Below are 26,947 nucleotides of genomic sequence, written 5' to 3' on the forward strand. Positions count from 1 at the left end.
GTGTGTGCTAGGCTTCATTCTAAGACTGTCCATCTCTTACATACTTAAATCCTATTAAACTCTTAAATCTTAAGCTTGTTGCCTAAAGTTAAATTCTAAAATGACCAGAAGATGTGGTTGCACCTGTCACAGAGGAGGAAACTAAGCAGAGAGGTGAGGTCGCCCGGCAGTGACACAGGAGGGACGGGCACTCATGACGGCTGAGGGCAACATCCTCGTCCTCACCCCTACCGGGCACCATGTTATCTCATGATTGGTAATTTGTTCCTGCTGAGGCAGGAGCCAGGAAGTCTGGTCAGTGTCCTGCTCCCGCCTGCTGAGCTCCAGGTCCCTCCTCGGACTCAGTCCAGACCCTGGGTTCCCAGAAGAGGGCCCGCACTCACTCTTCTTGCAGGAGGGGCATCTGCAGGCCTTGCAGGTGCAGGAGCCGCCTGCCCCGATGGGAAAGGCCAGCAGTGAGCAGGGGGGTAAGGAGGAGCCACCACAAACATCAGCAGGGCCCCCTCCCCCTCCTCCTGGGTCAGCATCAGCGCTGGAGCTCCCAGTCCACTCAGGCAGATACAGAAGCCCCAGCTCCTCGCTTCGGGTCCCAGGAAAGTAAATCTCCTTCTGAGGAAAGGCCCCAGGCTCCAGACCCAACCCAGGTTGACTGGGGCTCAGGGCCAAGTCTTTGTCCTGAACCCCAAGAGGCACCACGTCCCCTCCTGCCCCAAGGCTCGGCAGCTCCAAGGTCTCCGCCCAGCACTGGGTCCTGGTCTTGCTGTCCCCTGAACCCCTGGGTGAGGACAAGAGGGATAGTCTGGAGCTTCCGTGCCCTCAGATTTAGAATGGAGGCCAAGGGAGCCTGAAATGCTCTCAGGAGCCTGGCTAAGAAGACATTCCTGGAGCAGCAAGTGACAGGGGTCCCCGTGCGATCAAACCCCACACACTCCCTTCTGCAACCCTAGGGACTCTCCGTCCTGTGCCTGGGAAGCAGGCATCAGTAGGGCTCAAATCCAGGGGCCCCTCACCAGTGGGGCAGGAGCATTTGGGGTCCATCAGGAGGAAAGGCGAGGTCCAAGGTCCAAAGCAGTGGTGAAGCAGACCCACTGGTCCGGTGCGAGGCCTTGGAGGCCAGAGCCTGGCCCGCGTTCCGAGGGGAGGGGCCCGCGCGCAGAGGCCCCGCCCCCTGCGCCCGCCCCGCCCGCAGCGCCCGGGCCGAACGCGGCGGCGCTTGGGTCCGGCTAGTGCCGAGGGGCCCGGCGCCCAGCGGTAAGCGGTGTCCCAGCCTCCCCGGCCGCCCGTCCCCATGTTCGCCACGTGAGCAGCCACCTGTTCCCGGGCCTCTGGGAACACGGCTCCTGTGTCCTCGCCGCTTCCCCGCCACAGACCCCGCGCCGCCGGCCTCTGGGTCGCGCTTGCCTGGAGCCAGTCAACCACCCCCGCCTCCCGCTCGCTCGTGTCCCACCTGGCTGAGGCCGGGGAGTGGTGCCCCAGTCCCAAGGTGGAGGTGACCCTCGCCACCGTTTCCCCTTCCCCGGGGTCCCCAGGCATGGCCTGCCTCGGTCCCCACCAGGGTCCTGTCGCAGCGGATTTCCTGTAACAGCCGCGCGACCCACATTTCCTTAGGCCTCTGGTCCTCACTTCCGTTTTCCTTTCCTGAAGAGACAATGGCGCGTTTCACCAGGGGCCCCTTGGCCTCAGTTTTCCAGCGGCTTCCCTCAACTGGAACGGGGCTTCTGCACTCCAGGATGGAGGTTCCCTATAGGATGCCCCCCCAGGGAGATAGGCAGACCTGGCATTCAGTAAGAAAGACCAGTGGGTATTACCCTGTCAGACTCCAGTACACACCCTGGAGTCTGTACCAAGACTTGTTTATTGCTTTTGCTCTTTGAATTCTCACAGCAACCCTGAGGGAAATACTAGTTAGGATGGCCTTTTCAAAGGCAAAACTGCACACAGTACTAGGAGGCTCTCAGGCAGGCTTATGGTGCTGGGAGGTGGTGCTCTGCTTATGGTTTGTTTTTTCCACTTCCTCACGAAAAGTGAGAAAGAGTCCCTTTAGCCCAGAACTATGTCTTCAGCACTTCTCACTGTGTAAGGCTCAATCCTGGGAGTCACATGTGAGAAAAGAAATGTATATATGATGTTCTGGTTACGGACTGATTCTTTTTCACTAGTGGTCAAGGGATTTTTTTTCCATATATGTAAGAAAATGTATATTAATTTCATATAATGAATATAAGAATCATTGAAAAGAAAATGGTAAGGAAACCCTGGAGCAGGTGACAGCAGAAAGGGCAGGATCCTTCTGTATCTGTTAGGAGGACCCAGACTGTCTTGTTCATGGCCTTCTATCTCTAGGGTCAATGCCTCTTTTCCTGAATGGAGGGAAACCCTCTCAGGGGAACTGGTCACATGTTCACAGAGTTGATGTGGACGACACAGAACCCAGAGCTAAGCCTCCTGCCCCTACTTGATTGTCTGGGAAGAGAAAAATTGGCTCGTATGCTAATAATAATAGGAAATAAATAGCTGACATTATACTCACTAAACATATTATGACAGTCTGCGCATATATTATTTTCTTTCATCTTGAGAGCCAGACACTATTATTTTGTGCTTTAGAGCAGAGAAGACTGAGGCACAGAGAGGTTATGTGTTGGACTGACACCCTTGCAGGCTGCCTGCAGCCTCCTACCCTCACCCCCCACAAGATAACCGCCACTCTGTCATCCCAGGACAAGTGAGGACACTGAACACCTGGGGGGAAGGACTGAGGTGGCTGTCAGGACGCTCTGCATACTCGGTGACCTCTCTGGCCCTCATCCTCCCATCTCTTCAGCCAGGAGCACGCCTAGACTGTCTCTGAGCACCCTTACAGCTCTGAATAAGGAGAGGCAGGGTCAGCATCCCACGGCATCATCATCAACACAGCATGGCCACGCGATGAGACAGTGTGGTGTAGATTCAGCCCTCTGACTGTGGGCTGTGTGACCTTAGTGAAGTTGCTTTATCTGTCTGTAACTAGCAGTCCCTCCAGACCATGCAGGTTCACTGAGTTTGCTCAAATGGTGGTACAGTGACTTATTCTGTGGGGCTTATTGGAGGACATGCACAGGCCCTGTGGGCACCGGATAAGCAAGGTTCTTATCTGTCTGTGGCCTCACGCTGAGCATTGTTGCAAACCAATGAGTCTTTCTCCAGACGCTTATTGGGAGCTGCATTAATGTCAGTGTGGATATGAAGATCATAATGGACACTGTTCAGGAAGCCCGTGCTAGGAAATCAAGCCACTATCTCATTTATTCCCCCACATAGAAATATCATCTTTTTAATTATTTGTTTATTTATATTTGGCCATGCTGGGCCTTTGTTGCTATGTGTGGCAACGTGTGGCTTTCTCTAGTTACAATGCACAGGCTTCTCATTGCAGTGGTTTCTCTTGTGGGGGAGAACAGCTCAAGAGTTGTGGTGCACGGGATTAGATGCTTTGTGGCATGTGGGATCTTCCCAGATCAAGGATCCCACCCATGTCTCCTATATTGGCAGGAGGATTCTTTACCACTGAACTGCCAAGTAAAGTCTTATTATCTTCTTTATAGGAAAGAGGAAATGGAATTCCAGAGTGTATCCGTAACGTGCCTCTGCCAGGAAGTGACAAGGTGCCTGTGAACAAGGATGCCTGACACCCAAACCCATGCACTCTGCACAGGCTGGCTCTTCACACAGGGCACGTAAAGGCAATCTGAGAGCAGACTTTAGAGCCACAGTTCAGTTCAGTCGCTCAGTCATGTCCACCTCTTTGCAGTCCCAAGGACTGCAGCTTTCCAGGCTGCCAGGTCCATCACCAACTCCTGGAGTTTACTCAGATTCATGTCCATTGAGTCGCTGATGCCATCCAACCATCTCATTGTTGGTCATCCCCTTCTCCCGCCTTCAGTCTTTCCCTACATCAGGGTCTTTTCAAATGAGTCAGTTCTTCCCATCAGGTGGCCATAGTATTGGAGTTTCAGCTTCAGCATCAGTCCTTCCAGTGAATATTCAGGACTGATTTCCTTTAGAATGGACTGATCAGATCTCCTTGCAGTCCAAGGGACTCTCAAGAGTCTTCTCCAACACCACAGTTCAAAAGCAACAATTCTTCAGTGCTCACCTTTCTTTAGAGTCCAACTCTCACATCCATACATGACTACTGGAAAAACCATACCTTAGACTAGATGGACCTTTGTTGGCAAAGGAATGTCTCTGCTTTTTAATATGCTGTCCAGGCTGGTCATAACTTTTCTTTCAAGTAGCAAGCATGTTTTAATTTCATATCTGCAGTGATTTTGGAGCCCAAAAATGTAAAGTCTGTCACTGTTTCCATTGTTTCCCTATCTATTTGACATGAAGTGTTGAGACCAGATGCCTTGATCTTAGTTTTCTGAGTGTTGAATTGAAGCCAGTTTTTCATTCTCCTCTTTCACTTTCCTCAAGAGGCTCTTTAATTCTTCGCTTTCTTCCATAAGGGTAGTGTCATCTGCATATCTGAGGTTATTGATATTTCCCCTGGGAAACTTGATTCCAGCTTGTGCTTCATCCAGCCCAGCGTTTCTCATGATGTACTCTGCATATAAGTTAAATAAGCACGGTGACAATATACAGCCTTGACGTACTCCTTTCCCGATTTGGAACCAGTCTGTTCTTCCATGTCCAGTTCTAACTCTTTCTTCTTGACCTGCATACAGATTTCTCAGGAGGCAGGTCAGGTGATGTGATATTCCCATCTCTTTCAGAATTTTCCACAGTTTCTTGTGACCCATACAGTCAAAGGCTTTGGCATAGTCAATGAAGCAGAGGTAGATGTTTTTCTGGAAGTTGCTTGCTTTTTCGGTGATCCAACGGATGTTAGCATTTGATCTCTGATTCCTCTGCCTTTTCTAAAACCAGCTGGAACATCTGGAAGTTCACAGTTCACATGTGGCTGAAGCCTGGCTTGGAGAATTTTGACCATTACTTTACTAGCATGTGAGATGCGTGCAATCGTGCGGTTGTTTGAGCACTCTTTGGCACTGCCTTTGGGATTGGAATGAAAACTGACCTTTTCCAGTCCTGTGGCCATTGCTGAGTTCTCCAAGTTTGCTGTCATATTGAATGCAGTGCTTTCACAGCATCATCTTTTAGGATTTAAAATAGCTCAATTGGAATTCCATCACCTTCACTACCTTTGTTCATAGTGATGCTTCCTAAGGCCCACTTGACTTCGCATTCCAGGAGTCTGGCTGTAGGTGGGTGATCACACCATCATGGTTACCTGGGTCATAAAGATCTTTTTCACATAGTTCTTCTGTGTATTCTTGCCAGCTCTTGTTATCTTCTGCCTCTCTTAGGTACATACCATTTCTATCCTTTATTCTGCCCATCTTTGCATGATAGGTTCACTTGGTTATCTCTAATTTTCTTGAAGAGGTCTCAAGTCTTTTCCATTCTATAGTTTTCCTCTCTTTCTTTGCACTAATCATGAGGAAGGCTTTCTTGTCTCTCCTTGCTATTCTTTGGAACTCTGCATTCAAATGGGTACATCTTTCCTTTTCTCCTTTGCCTTTTGCTTCTCTTCTTTTCTCAGCTATTTGTAAGGCCTCCTCAGACAACCATTTTGCCTTTTTGCATTTCTTTTTCTTCTGAGCCACATAACTCCCCGTTCTCTTGAACATCAAATAGCGATTCCCTCCAGCGACTGCCAGGCGGGAGAACACCTCGAATCTGTTACCGTTCACTTAGCACACAGGAGCCTGACAGGCTATGGTCCATAGGGTTGCAAAGAGTCTGACAGGACTGAAGCCACTTAGCACACATGCACCGCGCCCTTCAAAGTGCAGAGAAGCCATCACCCTGCAGAGGAAGGGATGAAGTTCTCTGTCTGGAACCAAGTCTCAGGTATGCTCACTAGAAAAGAGACTAGAAATTCCCTCCAAATCAAAATCAGTTTGTGACTTTCAAGTAGCAAAGGGCTGAATTTTCAAGGAAGGGTGGACTTCAGCCTGACTTAGGGAGGACCTTTCAAAGATTCAGAGCCAAGTCAGCACAGGGAGCTCTCAGGAAAATCGGGTGACTTTTCACTGGAACTGGCCAAGCCAAGACTGATGTTCCCTCTGGGGATGCCAAGCACAGCATCTGAGGCATGTTTGGTCTCACAGTGGGGCATTTGTAAAGTGTTTCCCGCCAGGCTCCTCTGTCCACAGAGTTCTCAGGCAAGAATACTGGAGCGGGTTGCCATTTCCTCCTCCAGGGAAATCTTCCCAACCCAGGGATCAGATCCGTATCTCCTGTGTCTCTTGTATTGCAGGAGGATTCCTTACCCACTGAGCCTTCAGGAAAACTAGATTATTAAGATATTTCATTAATGAAAGATAATCCACACACCATAAATTCATGTTTTATTTATTTTTGACCACACCGTGTGACATGTGAGATCTTAATTCCCCCACCAGCAATTGAACGCCTACCCGCTGCATGGCAAGCGTGGAACCTTAACTATTGGACCACCAGGGAAGTTCAAAATTCACCTTTTAAGGCTTGCAGTTCAGTGGTTTTTCAGTATATTCACAGAGTTCCGCGACCATCACCGCTATGTAATCCCAGAACATTCATCATCTCAAAGAGAAGCCTCTACCCAGTAGTACTCACACCTCATTCCCCACCACAGCCCAGGCCTGCAGCAACCTCTGAACTACTTTCTATGGTTTGCTTAATCTGGACATTTCATATAAATAGAATCATACAATCTCTGCCCTTTCATATCTGGCTTCCTTCCTTAGTGTAATATTTAATAATTTCAAGGTTCATCCATGTGAGCTTGAACTGGTATTTCATTTCTATAATATGGCATGGTACAGATAGATATTTGCCCATTCATCTGTTCCTGGACATTTGTTATTTATTTCCTTACTTTCATATTTTATTTATTTATTTATTTATTTATTTTTGTTTTATTGATTTCTCCTTTTTTCTGCTTTGGGCCATCATGAATCACTGTTACTTGTCTACAAGTGTTTGTAGGTACTTATTTTCAACTATTGTTGGTATATACCAAAGAGTGGAATTGCTGGGTAATATGATGACTCTGTGTTCAATATTTTAGAAAACATTTTTGAACAATCCACATGGCATACAGGATCTTAGTTCTCTGACCAAGGATCAAACCCATTCCACCCTCAGTGGAAGTGTGGAGTCTTCACCACTGGACAGCACGGAAGTCCGTGTGTGTGATTTTTGAGGAGCTGCCAAACAGGATTCTGATGCAGTCATAATTGTATTATAGTTGTTTTTCCCATTGGCAGTAGATCATGACTGCCTTTCCTTCTTAAGCAAGAGAGGTGTGCATCACTAGATTCAGTGAAAGCATTGTATTGCCTTAGCCGGCTGTACCAGCCTGAACTTAGGGAATGTCCCATGTATTGGATATATAATGATTCTACTAGACGGGCTCTGAGCACCTTCCTCTTTCCCTGGAGGGTGAGGGCACCGGCACAGGTGTACTCAGGGCTCTCTGCATCCCTCTACTTTGGTGCTGCCACATTGCATTGCAACCCACCTATCACCTCTCCCTGCCTCTGTCTTGTCTATTACATGGTGACTCCTCCAAGAGATGGGCCATGTCTTAGATTTATCTTTGTCTCCATAACACTTGGCTTGCATGGGAAGTCGCTTCAGTCGTGTCCGACTCTTTGTGACCTTATGGACTGTAGCCTCTGCCCAGGCTCCTCCGTCCATGGCGTTCTCATGCCAGAATACGGGAGTCGGTGGCTGTGCGCTCTTCCAGGGGATTTCCCGACCCAGTGATCAAATCCGCATCTCCCTCACTAGCAGGCGGGTTCTGTGCCACTAGCACCACCTGGAAAGATGAATGACACTTAGCATAGAGCCAGGCATTTGGCAAATGTTTGGAGAATGAATGCATAAATGAAATAATGAATAAATAGAAGGAAGGGTGGAGGGATGGGTGGATGAATGAATAATTAGAGCCCAAGAGGAGGGAGAGGTGGACTCCCTTTATGTAATCCCATTCTCTCCAAAGAGCCTTGCATACAGAGGTATTGAGTTCCCTGATGCTGAGGTGTGCAGCAGGAGGCTGACTCACTTGGCAGGAACACTGTAAACTTAATCTAGGCCTCAGAAGGGCATCAAGATGCTTCCAAAATAAGCACTTGGAACTCTGAAACAAGCCCCTTCATCCTCTAACTGGGCAGTTATGGGGCTAAGGGTCGCTCTGCAAGTTTTCCAGTTGTTCTGAGGGCCCCAGACCAAAGGCTGCCCTTGTCTGAAGGCCTGGGTCTGCTTGCGCCTGCCCTGGGAATCTCACAGAGCACTGAGCATAGAGTCAAGGAAGGGAGAAGCACTTAGGAAACAAATTGTTTGAAGAGTCTGTGACTACCTGTAATTGGAGAGTTAGGTCCGGGTTCTTGATTTCAAAGAGGGTGAAGTCTCGGTGGGCGTGGCTCACACGCCCCAAGCACCCACAAGGAAGGGAGGCCAGTTTTTCTGTTCTGGAGCAGCTGGGGCAGGAGCTTGCGGAGGGAGCTGAGGGCCCAGAGTGAAGCAGCGCTCTGGGCAGGGCAGAGACCTGTGGCCACAGGAGCAGCTGCCGTTCCACAATGTGGCTCTTCGCTCTGGTTCTGACCTCCATCTCTACTTGCACAGCTTGGGGTGAGCCCCCTGAATGCAAATAGCCGGGGCTGCTTTGGAAATCCTTGTGGGGAGCATGGGAGAGGCGATGTGCATGGGGCAAAGTAGTGACAGGCCAGGCGCTGCAGCAGTGCAGGCTATGTGAACTTGGCTGGTGTAGCCCAGCCCGCATCTCGCAGCAGGAGACACCGGGGACCCTACACACCCTAGACTTGGCTGCGGGCCACCACTCCAGAGGAGGACAACAAGCTCACCTCACATCCCTCCGAGGACTTTGGCGAGCTCCTCCATGTCTTTTCCTCTTGATTATTAACACGGCCCTGGAGCAGGTCCTTACCAGAATCTGGGAAGGGGTCTTTGTTTTTTTTTGGCTAAGTCCTGTCTGACTCTTTTGTAACCCCATGGACCTAGCCTGCCAGGCTCGTCTGTCTATGGGATTTCCGAGGGAAGAATATTGGAGTGGGTTGCAATTTCCTTCTTCAGAGCATCGTCTGCACCCAGGGATCAAACCCACGTCTCCTGCACGGCAGGCGGAATCTTTACCACTGAGCCACCCGGGAAGCCTTACCAGAGTATTAATACCGGCTCTGGAGACAGCAGTGTGGGTGGCCGTTGCGGCTCACCACTTAGTAGCTCTGTGTTCTTAGACACGTTAGGTTCCTTTTCTGGGCCTTGGCTTTGTATTTCGAAAATGAGGGTGACAGCTGTATCCACCTCAGTGGGCTCTTGTGAGGTGGAAATGGGCTGTTGCTTCTAAAGAGTGCCTGAAACAGAGAAAGTGAAAAAAGAGATAAAGGTGTTGTTTTCCCAGACAGCGTATTAACAGAAAGTCTGGGGTCTTCTGAGGCCCACAGATCAGGAGTGTGTGTCTAAGTCCCTTCAGTCATGTCAGACTCTGTACAACCCTTCGGACTATAGCCCTCCCAGCTCCTCTGTTCATGGGATTCTCCAGGCAAGAATTTGGAGTGGGTTGCCATTTCCTCCTCCAGGGGATCTTCCCAACCCAGGGATCGAACCCACGTCTCTTACATCTACCTATATTGGCAAGCAGGTCCAGGAGCCAACTGCCATTGAAAAGATGATTAAGACATATTTCCCTGAAGAAGAGGGCATGGCCTTTCCATGGTGGGGCAGGTGATGAAGACGGGGGTGCGGGGGATCTCTAGGCAGAGGGAATACAAAGAAATTGGGATGAAGGGCCTTTATCTTGGTTGCTGATGCCAAAGGAAGAGGAGAGACAGGATAAGCAGATTTGGGAGTCCCGAGGTAGCCAATGTCAGCAGGTTAGGGGCGCCCACAGTGTTCAGGTATTTTGCAGTGGGCTGATTGGGGCAGGGTGATGGTGACGGAGCAGAGGGCCAGACAAAGAAGGAGACTGGGTACGGGCTACGGCAGGAGGAAGGGGAGGCTCATTCCTGTCTCCAGGGATTGGCTAGCTCTGGGAGGGGCCGTGCCCCCACAGTCAGCAAGGCTCCGGGTGTCAAAGCCTCAGAATACAGAACAGAGAGGACATGGTGAACCCAACAATGTAGCAAGGGACCTCAGAATGCATCTGTACCATTTTATAGATGGAAAAACTGAGGCTCAGAGAGGGAAATGTGTGTGCCCAAGGTCAGCTGGAAAATCAGTCTCTGAATTCTATCTCTGTCTCCTGAGTCCAGAGCAAGTGCTCTGGCCATCAGTGCTCTGACAGCGCAGGCTGCCCTGGGTTTATCTTCCTCCCGGTGCTGTGACACGGTGACAGGCCTGGAACTGAGGGGAAGCGCTGAATAAGAACACATTAGAAGCTGATTATCCCCCTACTGCTGGTTTACCTGGCAGGTCCATACCTTACCACCGTTAGAAAGTCCATACTGCCTTCCTCCAATTCCTCGGTCACCTCGTCTGTAAAATGGACATATTGATGTCTCCCTAGCCAGGCTTTTGTGATTAGAGTGCCCATGTGGCACATGGTGAGTGCTCAATCCACAAACATGCAACACAGGTGTCAACATCTGCCGTCACCATCACTGCCTTTGCCTCTGAACCCATCACCCACGTTTTCACCCTTGCCAGTCGGGCATCCGTCCACTTCATGTCTCTTGAAGGCTGTCATTGCATGTGCCCATAAGACCAGGTCTGGGTTATTCTTTTCTGTTCTGGCCACACACTTTTGAGAGAGAGGTTTGCCTTTCATCTGTATCTAAAGGGGAACAATTGGGAGGGTGAGAGCCTGGAAATCATTTCCTGTTAGGATGCTTAAACAAACTGCAGCTGTTGAGAATGGACAAGAGAGGACTTGAGGGACAAGCGTGAACAGGGGTACACCAAGTCCCCCTGCCTCATGAAGGTGCAGAATGTCCCCGAGCAGGGAGGACCGGGTCTGACATGGCAACTGTAGGAGACGCATTTGAGCTCAGTGAGAAAAAACTGGCCTGCTGCACGAGACTGGGCCAGACAGAATGTGACCCCCAGTCTCACTCTCTCTGATGACCCTGCTCAGAGTCATCGGAAGGAGCTTATTCAAGCTGATTGTGTCTCTCTCTTATGCCAGGACGGTTCGCAGTTGCTCATTTACCCCCTAACTAAAGCCCGAATGGTTGGCCTGGCATCTGGGACTCTCCCAGCCATGAACCTTCCAGGATTATGCTCCACCCCCATGACTCTTCCTGACCCAAAGAGGCCCATCGCGCTTCCTCAGGCAGGCATTATGCTTTGCTGTCTCAGAATCTCTCTGCACAATCTCGTCTCTGTGTCTCTGCACAATCTCGTCTCTCTTTATACCTTTATACCCTCTCTTTCACTTCCCGGTGTCACTCTTTCCACCACTGCTAGTCCCAGATGCCAGGTCACTGCTTCCATGAAGCCAGCAGTCAGTGGGCCTCGCTCCCTCTTCTGTCTCCTATGGGACCTTACTCGGTACCTCTCCCAGGACAGGGGTCACTTCTCCCCACAGGAGGGTCAGGTATGTGTGCGCCACATAAGGTCAGATGTCTGAGGAGAGCAGCCGCCTCTTGCTCCTCCTCTCATCCAGCATGCAGCTCACCGCTGGAATCCAGCGGGTGGTTGTTTCCAGAGGCTCCTAAGTGTGGAAACTGAGTGCCATCTTCATTCCCAGCAGCTCTTCTTCATGCATTTATGTCCTATGTTGTTACATAGGATGCTCTTACACCCCCAATTGCAATTGGTTCCTTCAGATAGCCCTGTGAGTTAGCAAGGAAAGTTAGCTTCTCCCTCTCTTATATGAGAAGAAACTGAGGCTTAGAGAGTTGAGAGGACATTAAAGATCACTTGGCGAAGGTAACAAAATCCACGCAGGCTCCAGTTCACCATCACCACTGACGAGTCCTCACTTCCTCCCAATGTCCAGCAGGGCTGCTGCCCTCACCACCTATTGTGGACACCGCTCAGGGCAGAGTCCTAGGGACACATGTCAGCTTGAAAGGATTTGCACAGCCTGTGGCCGTCTTCCTGGGAATCCCTTTTGCCAAGCCTCCTCTTGGATCCTTGAGGTTTGCTCCACCGCAGCCTGCAGAGCCATGGACCTTGGTGAAGAATACCACCTCTTACCCTCCCATGTAAGTCGGGGATGTGGCTTTGGCATCTTTCAGTGGGGCTGTTAGTCTCAAAGGAATGCAGGAAGGAGCCAAGACAGTCCTGTGAGTGGCTCATACTTCGTCCTGGAATCCTCAAGATCTTGTAGATCCCTATCAACCTTCCAGAACTCTCATAGCTTTCTAGACCCTTTATTCAACTAATATTTCTTGAGCAACTTTCCCAAGTATCTTCTAGCTTCCTGGAATCCATTAGTGCCCAGAACAAAGATCCCACCTTCATGGAGCTTGCATCATAGCTGGGGTAGACAAGTAGGAAGAAGTATGCAAATTAACACATGGATGATGTAATGTATCAGAACATGATAAGTGCTGTGGGAAAAAATAGACAGTGGAGCAGGTGAGGGGTTTCAAAAGTAATGATTCTGTTAACCTAAAACGAGAAAGCCACCAGATATTTTCCAGCAGAACCAGGGTTGATCTGGGAGCGGCAAAGAACTGCCATCGTGGATATGGAACTATGGCAAACCACATGCCAATCAGGTCAAACAAAGGAAATTCTTTTATAGAGGCCACGGGGAAGTTAGGAGGCACTGTTACAAACAAAAAGTCCACTAAAGGAAACTGAGAGTTTGTTATGTAGTGGCTTTTCATTGGCTGAGGAATGACAGTCTCTCATTGGCTGAGCTGTTGCCAAGGACAAAGTTCATCTTTCTCATAGTAAAGTCCTGTCACTTCCAGCCAGAGGTGCAAAGTCTGTCTCTACCTAATGGAATCTGTATTGAGGTGAAGTGGTATGTTCCTGAGAATTCCCCCTCCTGACCTCTGCATTTTAGTTTAGTGAGGTTTCCCTTTATTAATTTTCACAATTCTATTTCTTTTGCTTCTTGAACTTTACCATAGCGGGGAGTAAGGTGGGCCAGGAGATGTGTGGGTGATAGTGCTTTGGGGTGTTCATTGCCCAAGTTCTCAACTCCCAACATGTCTTGCTACCTTGGCACAAGCAGAACCATGGTTGATGTTTTGTAGTTAGCTGGCCAAGTTGGGCAAAGAAGATGCTCAGCTGCTTCCCAAGGCACCTCGGATGTCTGCAACCTTTGAGTCACATATTATTTATCTCAGTAAGAGATTTCTAATTATTTCCAGGGTCCTGAGTCTGCTACATTCTTTTCCTTCTTCTCTTCTCTACTGTCCTCACTCCCGTCCGTCTTCACTTTCTTTTAAAAAAAACATTCATTCTTTTCCATTCCTGATTACAAGTAATAAGTAGTACACACTTATTACATAAAAGTGAGGGAAGTTCCCTGGTAGTCCAGTGGCTAAGACTCCATGCTCCCAATGTAGGGGGCATGGCCTCGATCCACAACAGGGAACTCGATCCCAAGTGCCACAACTATGAGTTCCTGTACTGCAACTGAAAAATCCCACATGCCATGACGAAGATCTGGTGCAGCCAAATATTAATAAATAAAATTAAGTAATTAATTTTTAAAGTGTGGAAGTACAGGTGAGTGAAGTTAAGAAAATGAAAATCACACAGTTCCACCACCAAGCCAGAGCTACTATTCATATTTTAGATTCTCTTTTTCCAGTCTTTTATCTGTTGCGTACTTTCTCCCTTAAAATGGAATCACAGAGTTTTCTCTACCCATTTCTAATGTGTGTGTGTGTGTTTGCCACATCAAAAATCAATTCTTAAAAAAAAAAAAATCAAAATCAAAATCACCCATATGGGTGGCCAACAGTTTAACTAATTCTGACACTCTTTTGCCAAGGATAGCATCAGATTCCATCTGTGAAGGGCTCAGTCCTACAAAACCTCCCTCTACTTCAGATGCCAATTCCAAGCTGTCACCTGTGTGTCTGACCAACTGGTTATAAATCAGAGGTTCCCGTAACCTCCTTGCTGGGTTCTATTAATTTACCAGAGCAGCCCACAGAACTCAAGAAGCTAGTTTCCTCACTGGATTGCCAGTTCATTATGAAGGATATTGAAGGATACAAACCGCTAGCTAGATGAAGAGATCCATGCAGTGAGGTCCCTGACAGACGACCCAGCACAGTGGCCACCTCCCTGGCTGTCCAGTAGTTAAGAATTTGCCCTTCCACTGCAACAGGTTCAACTTCCTGGTCAGGGAAGTAAGATCCACACGCCACGCAGTACAGAAAAAAAAGCGTTCTTTTCGGCCGGACAATCTCTGAACCTGTCCTTCTGCGTGTTCACAGAGTCTTCATCACACGGGCAGGATGATTGAAATGATTGGTGATTGATTCAGGCTGAGGCAGGGCTAGGATGCAGTTCTAATGCTGCCCCACAAACATTTGACCCTGATCTGTTGTAGGCCCTAAATATCTGCCATTTCCTTGGTTTCCCCTCGTTTCTGGAAGTCTCCTGTGGACTAGACCATGTTTCCCTGTGGGTAGAATATAGGCACTCTACACCGGGCGTCACACAGCACTGGTGTGGACCCAGGGAAGCAGGAATGGTCCTTTCTCACGCCCGTCAGCACACTAGGCAGCTTCCTCCCTTGCCCCAGGGCATTCCAGAGGCCCCAGGACGGGAAGAGGGTCAGGTCTGACCGTTCATGGTCCTTGGAGACCTTGGTGAGCCTGAGGATCCCCATCGCATGCCCCAGGTATGGTAAGAACAAAGCTATTTACTGGCCTGAAGCTGGCAGTTCAAGACTTCGATGACCACAGGAGACATCTTGGTCAGCTCTGATTAAACCTCAAGAATTCTTCTCTCCTTGCCCCTCGCAGGTGCTCCCAGGACCCAGTGGGGGCGCAGTTGCTCTCGGATCTCTTTACCAACAGAAAGGAGAACATAAGCCTCACGTTTTCCGAAGACTGTCTTTACCTAAATATTTACACCCCTGCTGACTTGACGAAGAGAAGCAGGCTGCCGGTAAGCGGTGGGAACCCCTGGTCAAGGCTGGTATAGACTGGAAGGGGATGAAGATGGTGTTAAGGAGGGGCATCTTGGGCCAAGGTTCTTTTGGGGCCCCAGGGCTTTCTTTTGCACCACAGCCAAACCTGACATCAGGGAACACATGTTGCCCACACCTGTTTCCCCTCGGCCAGAGTTGGGCCCCTGGGGGAGATGGCTGCACATCTGCAATGCACGTTTGAATTTTTCTAGGGTCTCTCATGCTAAAAGATGGACAAGAAGGATGACTTGTAATTGCTAGATTAGGAATCTGATACCCAGACAGGATAAAACATCATTTCCATAAATTTAGAGCTGGAAGGAATCTTGGAGATAAGCCAACAAGCCAACCCCTCCTTTACAGACAGAGAAACTGAGGCCCAGTGAGGGGGAGGGGAGGTCACAGAGTAGGGTTGGCAGGACTGGAGCACGGGGCCCCTGGAACAGCCGAGAGCTCCCTGACACAGGCTAGCAGCGGAGTCTGTGTGTGGCCTTCCCTCAGCACACAGAGACCGTCTCTGACAGCTTTCTGTGTCACAGCCTGGGGGGCAGAGTCTGGAGCAACAAGCTTATCCTGTCCTTTCCTTTGCCAACTATCAAGATCTTCTTGTGGCTAAATTCACTTCGTGATTGTCTTTGGCCCACGCTGATGACCCAGTGGGTCAGCATTTCCAAAATACATGGAGCCCAGAGAGATGACCGACTTCTTGACTCAGGCTGGAGGTTGGGGCAGGTCTGCTGGAAAACTCCGGTCAATGAGGGTAGAGACAGGGCTGGGCGCACCCAGCCATCGCCCAGAAACACCCCTGGCATGGTGCCCAGATGTGGAGAAAGGTGTCTGTGAACGTGTGACTAGAAGCTCAAAGCGGTGGGCACAGTTGTTCTTTCATTCATTTTCCCTATTCCATACTCAGTGTACACATACTCATAGCTAGAAGTGGGGGTTAGGAGATAGCGGGAAGGGAAAACCATGACCACATAGCCCCTGGCTTGGAGGATCTGCACAGACCTAGGCTGGCCTCTTTAGCAAATCACTGCTGACCAGCCCTTGGCTCAGCCTGGACTCAGAGATGACTGCAAACTCAGTCCCTCCAGAGGTAGGCAGGGCTCAGACGTGTCGGGGGAGCAGGGGCCCTGGGAACCTGAGACTGGAGCACCTCTAGTGTGGACACAGGCTCTGGACCTGTAGGGTCTAGGTGTAAGTCTTTGTTCTGCCTTTTACTAGCTATTGCCTCAAATCGGGGATCATCACACATGAGTTTTCAGTAATGAATATCAAGATTAATGGCAGTGTCTGGGTCAGAACATGAGGCAAGTCCTCCTGATGCATTAGTTGGAGTTGTAGGGAAGGCATTCCTTCTGCTCCAACAGCAAACCTGCTGTGGCATGGCCATCAGCTTCTGTGTGCTGGGTGGATCAACATGTGGACTCCGGAAGCGGACTGCTTGGGTTCCAGTCCTGTGTCTACCGCCCATTAGCTGCATGACCTTAGGGTAGGGAAAAGCCTCAGCTTTCCTGTCTGCGTAATGGAACAAGAGTCCCTTTCAAATGGATGATTTATTTTTATTCCTTAGAATGATTCTTGGCACATAGCTTGTAAATGATTTCCTTTTTTTTAATCAACCAAATTTTTGTTACATAATTTTAGTCATTCTCACTTTCTTGCTTTGTAAACTCCTTAAATTCAGGGCAGTGTTTTACGAATTCTCATGTTCTCTCTGAGGCTCAGTTCTTCCCAAAGTCCCTGGCACCTAGTAGGTTTTCAGATCATATTCACCTCATAGTTGAACACTTCTTAGAGGAGCTGGTTTTATACTGGACTTGGAGGATGGGTGAGATTTGGGGAGCTCAGGAGGCAACAGGATGTCATATTAAGAACAAATACCCTAGCTCGGCCAGGGCCCGGCGCGGCCTCGGGCCGCCGGGTGGGCTGCGGCGCCTGCTCGGCCCCGGGATGGTGCGGCGGCGAGCGCTGAGGCGCTGCCTGCAGCTGCTGGCGCCCTTGGCGGAGCCGGCGCGGCAGGGCCGGGGGTGTTGGAACTCGGGCGCCGGCCGCCGGGGCCCCTCCCGCTGCGCTGGGGCGCTGTGTCCGGGGGCGCTGTGGCCAGTCGCCGAGGAGCCGCGGCTGCAGAGGCGGCGGCGCGCGCGCCTGACCTTCCCCCGCGCCAGGTTTCTCCCATTTATTTTGAAAGTTAACCACGGAGAGGAAATGAGCTAAAGTTTGGAGCAAGGTGTTCACCAAAGAACATGGATGAAAATGAAACCAACCAGTCCCTGATGACAAGTAGCCAGTATCCTAAAGAAGCAGTAAGAAAGCGCCAAAATTCACGGAATTCTGGCGGACGTGATTCTTCTAGTTTTCCAGGAAGACTTTCAAACTGGATTACAGACTAGAAGAAGATGTAACTAAATCAAAGAAAGGGAAGGATGGGAGATTTGTTAACCCTTGGCCAACGTGGAGAAATCCCTCTATTCCAAATGTTCTCAGATAGCTGATAATGGAAAGAGAACACAGCAGTGTTCCATGCTCCAAAGAGGAGCTTGATAAAGAACTCCCGGTGCTGAAGCCATATTTTATTGATGACCCTGAAGAAGCTGGAGTGAGGGAAGCTGGCTTAAGAGTCACATGGCTGGGACATGCGACAGTGATGGTGGAAATGGACGAGCTCATCTTGCTCACAGATCCCGTCTTCAATGCTCGGGCCTCCCCATTGCAGCACGTGGGCCCCAAGCGGTTTCGTCGTCCCCCATGCGCTGTCGCCGAGCTGCCCCGGATAGATGCGGTCCTTGTCAGCCACAACCACTACGACCACCTGGACTACAATTCTGTCATCGCTCTCAATGAGCGATTCGGTAATGAGCTGAGATGGTTTGTGCCTTTGGGGCTCCTGGACTGGATGCAGAAATGCTGCTGTGAGAATGTGATCGAGCTGGACTGGTGGGAGGAGAACTGTGTCCCTGGACATGACAAGGTCACCTTTGTGTTCACGCCTTCCCAGCACTGGTGTAAAAGGACTCTGATGGATGACAACAAAGTTCTCTGGGGCAGCTGGTCTGTCTTGGGGCCTTGGAACCGGTTTTTTTTCCCAGGAGATACTGGTTATTGCTCTGCTTTTGAAGAGATAGGAAAAAGATTTGGCCCTTTTGACCTTGCAGCTATTCCCATTGGAGCGTATGAACCAAGGTGGTTTATGAAGTACCAGCATGTAGACCCAGAAGAGGCTGTAAAGATTCACATTGATGTTCAGACCAAGAAGTCTGTGGCGATTCACTGGGGAACTTTTGCCTTAGCAAATGAGCATTATTTAGAGCCCCCAGTGAAACTGTGTGAAGCTCTAGAAAGGTATGGACTTAAGACTGAGGATATTTTTGTCCTGAAGCATGGCGAATCAAGATACCTTAATACTGATGATGAAGATGTTGAGTAATATCAACATAAGAGCTTTTCATGAAAAAGGCATCATTTGATATACATGTGAAAAGACTAAGAAATTCATGAATATTATGCTTTTTTACATTTGGAAACAACTTCTATAGGTTTATGTTATCACCTGATACTAATATGATTGCTGGTCCATATAAACAAGAGTTCAAAAGTGCGTCATTAAAATCCACATTAGCCAAAAAAAAAAAAAAAAGAACAAATATCATCCAGGGCATTTGCTTCTTGACACAATCATTCATTCACTTGAGAAGATGAATTCACCAATGAAAAGGTAACTAAGATGAAGCAGATCCAAGCTTCTAACCAAGGACTTCATGCAGAGTGGACTGAGCTGGGTGAGGGGCCCAGGAGTGAGGGTGGTGGGAGTGTTGGGGAGGAGGCGATGCTCGAGCCTTGGCTGTTCCCATGATGAGGTTCTCAGCATGAGGATTGCTGAGAGCAGGTGGCCCTGGGGTAGGGGAGACAGGCAGGGGCAGCCCGGGTGCCCTGAGTTGGGTGGTGGCCTGGGCCACTGCTGGGAGAATGGATAGGTGACCAAACCTGCCTCTGAGGTCTTCCCCAGCTCTGCTTCCTGTAACCGTGAGCTGGCATCCTCCGCATCCAGGTGATGGTGTGGATCCACGGAGGAGGTCTGCTGATAGGAGGAGCATCAACCTATGATGGGCTCGCCCTCTCTGCCCATGAAAACGTGGTGGTGGTGACCATTCAGTACCGCCTGGGCATCTGGGGATTCTTCAGGTAAGACCCTGGACTCTCCTCGTGGCACATTGCCCCCAGTGTGCGGGTGCTAGGACCCCACTCTGGTCATGCAAGCCCTCACGGGGATCCTTGCTAGGTTCCCTACTAAGACATCTGGGTCCCCTCATAATTGGGTTCCACCTACCTTCTCATTCCCAGTCACCCTGGTCCACTTATTCCTGAGTTCTTATACGTAAAACACCTAATCTACCTGACAAACTCCTATGATTCCTACAAAGCCCAACCAAGTTGTTATCTTATCTGAACTCAGTTCAGTTCAGTGGCTCAGTCATGTCCAACTCTTTGCAACCTCATGAACCGCAGCACACCAGGCCTCCCTGTCCTTCACCAACTCCCGGAGGCTATCCAAACCCATGTCCATTGAGTCAGTGATGCCATCCAACCATCTCATCCTCTGTCATGCCCTTCTCCTCCTGCCCTCAATCTTTCCCAGCATCAGGGTCTTTTCAAATGAGTCTGCTCTTCGCATCAGGTGGCCCAAGTATTGGAGTTTCAGCTTCAACATCAGTCCTTCCAATGAACACCCAGGACTGATCTCCTTTAGGATGGACTGGTTGGATCTCCTTGCAGTCCAAGGGACTCTCAGGAGTCTTCTCCAACACCACAGTTCAAAAGCATCAATTCTTCAGCGCTTAGCTTTCTTTATAGTCCAACTCTCACATCCATACATGACTACTGGAAAAACCACAGCCTTGACTAGATGGACCTTTGTTGACAAAGTTATGTCTCTGCTTTTTAATATGCTGTCTAGGTTGGTCATAACTTTCCTTCCAAGGAGCAAGCATCTTTCATGGCTTTCATGGCTGCAATCACAATCTGCAGTGATTTTTGGATCCCCCGAAGTTAATGTCAGCCACCGTTTCCACTGTTTCCCCATCTATTTGCCATGAAGTGATGGGGCCAGATGCCATGATCTTAGTTTTCTGAGTGTTGAGCTTTATGCCGGCTTTTTCACTCTCCTCTTTCACTTTCATCAAGAGGCTCTTTAGCTCTTCTTCACTTTCTGCCATAAAGAAGGTGTTATCTGCATATGTGAGGTTATTGATATTTCTCCCGGCAATCTTGATTCAGGCTTGTGCTTCCTCCAGCCCAGCATTTCTCATTATGTATTCTGCATACAAGTTAAATAATCAGGGTGAAAATACACAGCCTTGACGTACTCCTTTTCCTATTTGGAACCAGTCTGTTGTTCCCTGTCCAGTTCTAACTGTTGCTTCCTGACCTGCATACAGGTTTCTCAAGAGGCAGGTCAGGGGGTCTGGTATTCCTATCTCCTTCAGAAGTTTCCACAGTTTATGTGATCCACACAGTCAAAGGCTTTGGCATAGTCAATAAAGTAGAAATAGATGTTTTCCTGGAACTCTCTTGCTTTTTCGATAATCCGTCGAATGTTGGCAAGTTGATCTCTGGTTCTTCTGCCTTTTCTAAAACCAGCTTGAACATCGGGAAGTTTACGGTTCACGTATTGCTGAAGCCTGGCCTGGAGAATTTTGAGCATTACTTTACTATCTGAGCAACTTATGTCTTTTTCACTGTGCTGCCTGGCATGTGGCACTTTCTTTAAGACAACCATTACCAGGCAGCACAGCTCTTAGAGGCTCACACATCTTTCCTCCTGAGAAGTAAAGAAGGGGCAGACTCATGTGGCATCTCCACGATCTTGTAGGTGAAGGAATGGGTGCCTGGAACTGGGAGGTTGTAAGGGGCATCTGACTCCAGGGGTACATATACCGGGAGGAGCGTTGGGCCCACTCACACCATTTCCTCCCTGGACTTTGGCACATGCATGAGTGAAGGCTGAGTCTCCCGCGTGGATTCTCCATGGACAGGAGCCACGGCTCCAGCAGGCAGTTACTGAGCTTTTCCTGAATGCACTGGCGCCAGGACCTCTTAACCCCAAGATGCCGGGGCGGGGGGGTGGTGCCGGGAGAGGGATGGTCACCTCCCTGGAAAGACCTGTGGACTGGGGGAGGGTTGTCCTAGGGGAGTCATGTCGCAGGACGTGTCCCCTCATGGAGACCCCTCAGCTCTTCCCCCCATGGCCTGTGTCTGCTCCCAGTGACCGTGTAACTGCACATACTTGCCCCACTTCCTCTCCCCTGGCCTCTCCTCCACCACGTGAGCCAGGGTTTCACCCCGACCATAGAAAATGCTCATCAATAGATGACGGATGTGTAGCGCCCTGCAGCAGAGCAGGAGAGCAGGAAAGTGAAGACCCCGTGTCAGAGCTGTGGAAGCCCAGTCCTTTCCAGAAGGCTCACCTGGACCCTCAGCCCCATCTCTGGTCCTCAGGGCCCTGCCGGGACATCTCTGCTCCCAACCCCACCCTGTTCTCTCACTCACAGCACAGGGGATGAGCACAGCCGCGGGAACTGGGGCCACTTGGACCAGGTGGCCGCGCTGCGCTGGGTCCAGAAGAACATTGCCAACTTTGGAGGGGATCCAGGCTCTGTGACCATCTTTGGAGAGTCAGCAGGGGCAGAAAGTGTCTCCGTTCTTGTAAGTCTTCCTGGCCCTGATGTGGCTGCTGGTGGGACCCCTTGCAGACCAGCCCATCTCGTCCTGGGACCGTTACTTCCAAAGCCTGGATTCAAAGCTGACCCAACTCTGTGAGGCATCAGATGGTGGAGAGTTAATGGCCAGACTCCCCTTAGCCTCCGGGAAGCTCAGGGCTCAGCTCAGCCTCCGGGGCCGTAGCTGCAGCCACAGCTGCGACAGACACACTCTTCCTGACCTCTGTTGGTTGAGCTGATCCTCTCCTTGTTCGTCATTCTAACGTTAGGGCTCACCTCACTTCTCTTGAGATGCGGGGTGCCTGTGAATGACTAATCAGAGAGCCGGCCGTGAGGGTGGGCTGGGTGTCCTGGGCTGACCTGAAGCCAGGCCTGCAGTTCAGGGATGAGAACAGGTGGGCCCTGAGGGCTCTGGAGGCTTGTCCGTGCCCAGCAGGGAGGGCAGCAGGCTCTGGGGCTGAGGGCTGGCGCCGGGCTGGGGGAAGGAGAAGAGGAGGAGGGATGGGGATGGGACAGGGGACAAGGGACACAGACGGGACCTGGGAGTGTGGTGTGGGGCGTGGGAATGAGGGAGACGCCAAGGGAGGCAAAGATGGAAGTCAGATTAGAAGGGCCTGGGAGCTGTGAGAAACACCAACTACCTCACATTTGAGCAGATGCTCACATTTGACCAGAGGGTTAACACTATTACTGCCTTTTTTTTTTTTTTTTTGGCCGCTTTGCATGTGGGATCTTTGTTCCCCAACCAGGGATCCAACTTGAGCCCCCTGCATTGGGAGCTTGGAGTCTTACCCACTGGATCACCAGGGAAGTCCCCGTCACTATGTTTTATGAACCTATGTTGGTTTCACAGTTCAACATTCAGAGGGAAATGCTTTTATGTTTCACGAAGTGGAAAACAGGAAAGATACAGAATATCTCATAGAAGAAAAAATCATTCAGAGTTCCATTATGCATGGATACTCATGTTGAGCTGTATTTTGCTAATTCTTTTCCATAATTCAATAATTCATTCACCCTGTTTATCTGACTATCCATCAATCTGGCTAGAACTGTTATAATCCCTTTTTAAAATCCTTGGCTGTGCTGGGCCTTCATCGCTGCACACTCTCTGTTTGAGTGTGGGGGCATCTCAGGGCCCTGCCTTGCTGCGGAGCTCAGTTCTAGTTGCAAGGGCTTCAGAAGCTGTGGCCTACGGGCTTAGATGCTTCATGGCATGTGGAATCCTCCCAGCTTAGCGAATGAACCTGTGTCCCCTGCACTGGAAGGTGGATTCTTAACCACTGAACCACAAGGGAAGCCCTAGCTAGAAATTTTTAAACACAAACTTTCCCTAGCATTATAAAACAAGATAAATATTTCTCTGAGCATTAAACACTCCTTCACATTTTTTGTTTGTATAGTCAAGTAATTTCATCATAAGAATGAAAAATAAGTTAATTATTCAAACTCATAATATTGAAACCTTGGGTTATTTCCAATTTTTACTATTATAAACAACCTGAACCTTATTAAAAATTGTTATATACCTCCATGCTCACTTTCCTTAGGATCAATTCTGAATAATGGAAACGGAAAGTCAGGACTGTGCCTTTATTTTATTTATTTATTTATTTTATATTTCCCCAGCCATTTAAAACTTTTGATTCACCTTTATTTATTTAATTAATTCTTACCTGAGTGTACTTGCAGTAAGAACTGTGCCTCTGCAATGTTGCTAGGAATTGCTAAGCTGCCTTCAGATACTGTTGATTGTTATAGTCAGGGGATGCCACACACCGCCTGTTCTGGCCCTCACTCTGCTCCTGCCTCTGTCCAGCTGAGGTTTTCTACAGAAGCCCCGGCCCATGGCCTCCACGGGAGCAATCCAGGACACGGTTGTGGATGGGTGTGGCTCTTCAAGAGCAGCCTCCCTCCCTCCCGTGAGCATAAACTCCCTTTCTCAACACGGTCCTTCCAGGTGTTATCTCCCCTGGCCAAGAATCTCTTCCACCGAGCCATCTCTGAGAGTGGCGTGGCCCTCACTTCTGCCCTGCTCAAGAAGGACTCGAAGGCTGCAGCTGAGGTAGGTCTCACACTGGTCTGACCCCACACCTTTTGCTCTGCTCTCCTGGAGTTATCAGGGCCCTTTCTTAGGGTTGAGTCTGGCTGACATCCTCAGAAAATCATAGAAGTGAGAAGTGGCTGAACAGGAAGGGCGAGAACACACCTCACCCCACCTCCCAGTTCTACCACTGAGCAACCTGGGCCAGAGAGCTGAAGTATAAGAGCCTCACCAAGGTCAGTGAGTGATGAGGGCAGAGCTGGACTCAGGCTCATGACTCTGGTCTGCCAGCCCCGGGCACTTTCCACTGAACATGTTTCCCAAAGTGTGCCAGGTGGGGTGCTGGGCTTAATGGGTGTCATTGTGTGTTGTCTCGCTCGAGGTCTGAGACCAACTAGACTCATTTGCACTTTGTGGGCCTGGAGTGGCTTTTCCCTGGGGATCTTTGACCAGGCTGGGTACTTGAGAATTCTTCATGGCTTCATTGATTCATGCAATAGATCATTTGGGGATAACCTGATACCTAAATTCTACTCTCAAGGAATAGAGAGATTAATGATTATATAATTTTACCACTTATAAAATATCAGTTGTACCTAGAGCAATAAAGGAAGGTATCCGAGGTCATAACAGAACAGTTTGGAGCACTTCGTCCAGGGCATAGGGGGAGATTATTAAGAGAGGTTTCCTGAAAAAGAAGAAAGAAATGATCAACGAGTTGAGATGAGAAGGCTAAGCAGTAAATTACTTGGCAAGCAAGGAATATCCAGGAAACAGGAACAGTCTGTGCAAATGTCCTGTGACTAGGGCCAGTGTCTCGAGAGAGTGAGGAAGGCTGATTGGGCAGAGCAGAAATTTCAGAGGAAATCTGGAGAGAGCTGAGGATGGGACCATGGCAGGGCCATACTACATAGGACGTGGTGAGGATTGTGTCTTTATTTGGTGAGTGTTAGGAAGACAAGGAAGGGTAAGCACCACAGAGGCTCTGCTGAGGAGTGTGGCTTGGAGTCAGTGATACAGAGCATTTTGATCAGGCTACGAGAGCTGATTTGCAGAGCGTGGGGGCAGCACAGACTGAAGGGATTGGTAAGTAGAAAAAGAATAATAGGGGCTCCATGAATTTTTAGAATTTTTGAGAATGTTTTCAGAATTTTAGGATATTCACAGCAGATACCCATTAATCAGGCTTATGTCCACAAGGGGGAGCTTACTTAAGGGAAAGAAAGGTCTCAGAGATGGGACTGAATTTCACTGTCAAACAGGACAAGAAATCAAAGAATGGAGAATCTGAGACTCTCATTTTACATTCTCGCTCTTCCTCTCTCCTCTACTTCTTCCTGTGCCTTTTTATTTTTCCACCACATACATACTGAGCACTGATGTCTGTCAGACACTGGACCAGGCTCCAGGCAGCCCGTGCACACTCTCCAGGGTCCCGTCTTTGTGGTGCCTGACTTCTCTTCTTCTGCATCTTCCCCTCTGGCTGCACTTTGCAACAGACTGGCCTGAGGCCAAATGGCTATTACTTGGATGAGTCCAGATTTGAAATTAGAAAGTGGGATTCTGGATTCCAGGCTCTAAGCACCTCCTGCATGCTACCTCTCTTTAGACGTTCAGCTTTGAGAGCATTCTGTCCACTTTAACCCAGATAAAGCAGCAGAGGCTGAGGGTCTAACTGGCATGCCTGGGACCCAGGACCTACTGGTCTGGGGTGTTTACTGCTACCACGGACTGCCTATAGAAATGGAGGTTGGGACAGAACACTTCGGTATTGATGGAGGGAAGAGGCACGACTCTTGAATTCTGCTGTCACCTGTGATCTCTACAGCAAATTGCTGTCTTTGCTGGGTGCAAAACCATCACCTCGGCTGTCCTTGTTCACTGCCTGCGCCAGAAGACAGAGGATGAGCTCTTGGAGATAACGCAAAAGATGGTAAGTGCACCCACTCTCTTGGAAAAACAAGCCCCCCTCCCTGTACACATGGCCCCAGGCTTCCTCATTTTAGCTCCCCCTTTGCCCTGGACAAACTGTCTGAGACAGTTTCTCACCTCCCAGGAGCAGTGTCAGCCTCTAAATCTGAATGAGGAATTTCCTTCTGTCTTTTTTTATTATGAGTTTCTCAGATGTTACCAATGACAATAAATAACAAGATGAACAACTGAACAGTGACCCCTCATATTTATCAAAACTTACCTTTTCCAATCTTGTTTTCTGATATATTTTTAAGAAACTAAACATTACATATGCTCAGAGATAGTTATCACCTTGAATTTTAGGAATGGGGCTATGTAGAACAAATGCTCTCAGAAACCTTACCACACCTTGTCTACAAAGCACCTCAGTTATGACCCAGTGGTAGGCCAGTTTTCTAGATTTTCTGCGTGTCTGCCTCAATCATGATTCTGTCATAACTGCTTATCTACCCATTCATCCATCCACCTGTTCATCCATCCATCATCGATCATCTTATTATACACCTGTCCATCTATCGATGAATTCAAATCATCAGTATCTTTTCATCAGTCTAATACCAATTCATCTATAACATTCATTCATCTGTTACCAATCACCTCTTTATCTAGATTTTATCACCCATCTCTGTAAAATCAGTGAACCATCCATCAGCTAATCTGCTGGGTATAATCCATCTACCCAGCTATCACCCCAGTTCAACCATACTCCACATAGTGATCAGTTTCATCAACCCATGCTCCATTTATCCATCCACCCAGCCACCCATCCATCCATCCACCTCTGCTAGGTGTATTGGGGGAGGTAACAGAGTAGTTGACACAGACATCATTGGATATAGTCCCTGTTTGCAAGGAACTTTTCACAGGGAGAGACACACATAGATTTATGTGGATGAAGGGTGCTGGGAATAGAGAGAGGAAGCAGGCGTTGTAATAAGCTGGGCTGCTTCACAGAAAAGGTGACACTTCAGGATTGGCAGCCGTGATGGTGAGCCTTCACAGGAAGTTACAACAGGACAGATACCCAGAGAACACCACAGTTAGAGCCAGTGGGAACTATTGGAGTAGGCTGAGCACCTGGACTCTCTGTCCGGACCCTGGAATCCT

At 49.2% G+C, this 26,947-nt stretch overlaps 1 protein-coding gene and 1 pseudogene across 1 annotated transcript in view; both read left to right on the forward strand.

Moving 5' to 3' along the window:
• The first annotated feature begins 8,615 nt into the window (after positions 1–8,615).
• Positions 8,616–26,947, forward strand: part of LOC136157448 (liver carboxylesterase-like) — a 30,082-nt gene continuing 11,750 nt past the window's right edge. The window contains exons 1-7 of the mRNA XM_065919336.1: positions 8,616–8,667; positions 11,999–12,203; positions 14,940–15,084; positions 19,155–19,288; positions 21,655–21,808; positions 23,783–23,887; positions 25,695–25,799. Coding sequence (XP_065775408.1) covers positions 8,616–8,667; positions 11,999–12,203; positions 14,940–15,084; positions 19,155–19,288; positions 21,655–21,808; positions 23,783–23,887; positions 25,695–25,799 — 900 coding nt within the window. The remainder of the gene's footprint in view (positions 8,668–11,998; positions 12,204–14,939; positions 15,085–19,154; positions 19,289–21,654; positions 21,809–23,782; positions 23,888–25,694; positions 25,800–26,947) is intronic.
• On the forward strand, positions 17,353–18,719 carry LOC136158676 (N-acyl-phosphatidylethanolamine-hydrolyzing phospholipase D pseudogene; annotated as a pseudogene).

This window comes from Muntiacus reevesi, chromosome 2 (genome assembly GCF_963930625.1).
Source record: "Muntiacus reevesi chromosome 2, mMunRee1.1, whole genome shotgun sequence".
NCBI lineage: Eukaryota > Metazoa > Chordata > Mammalia > Artiodactyla > Cervidae > Muntiacus > Muntiacus reevesi.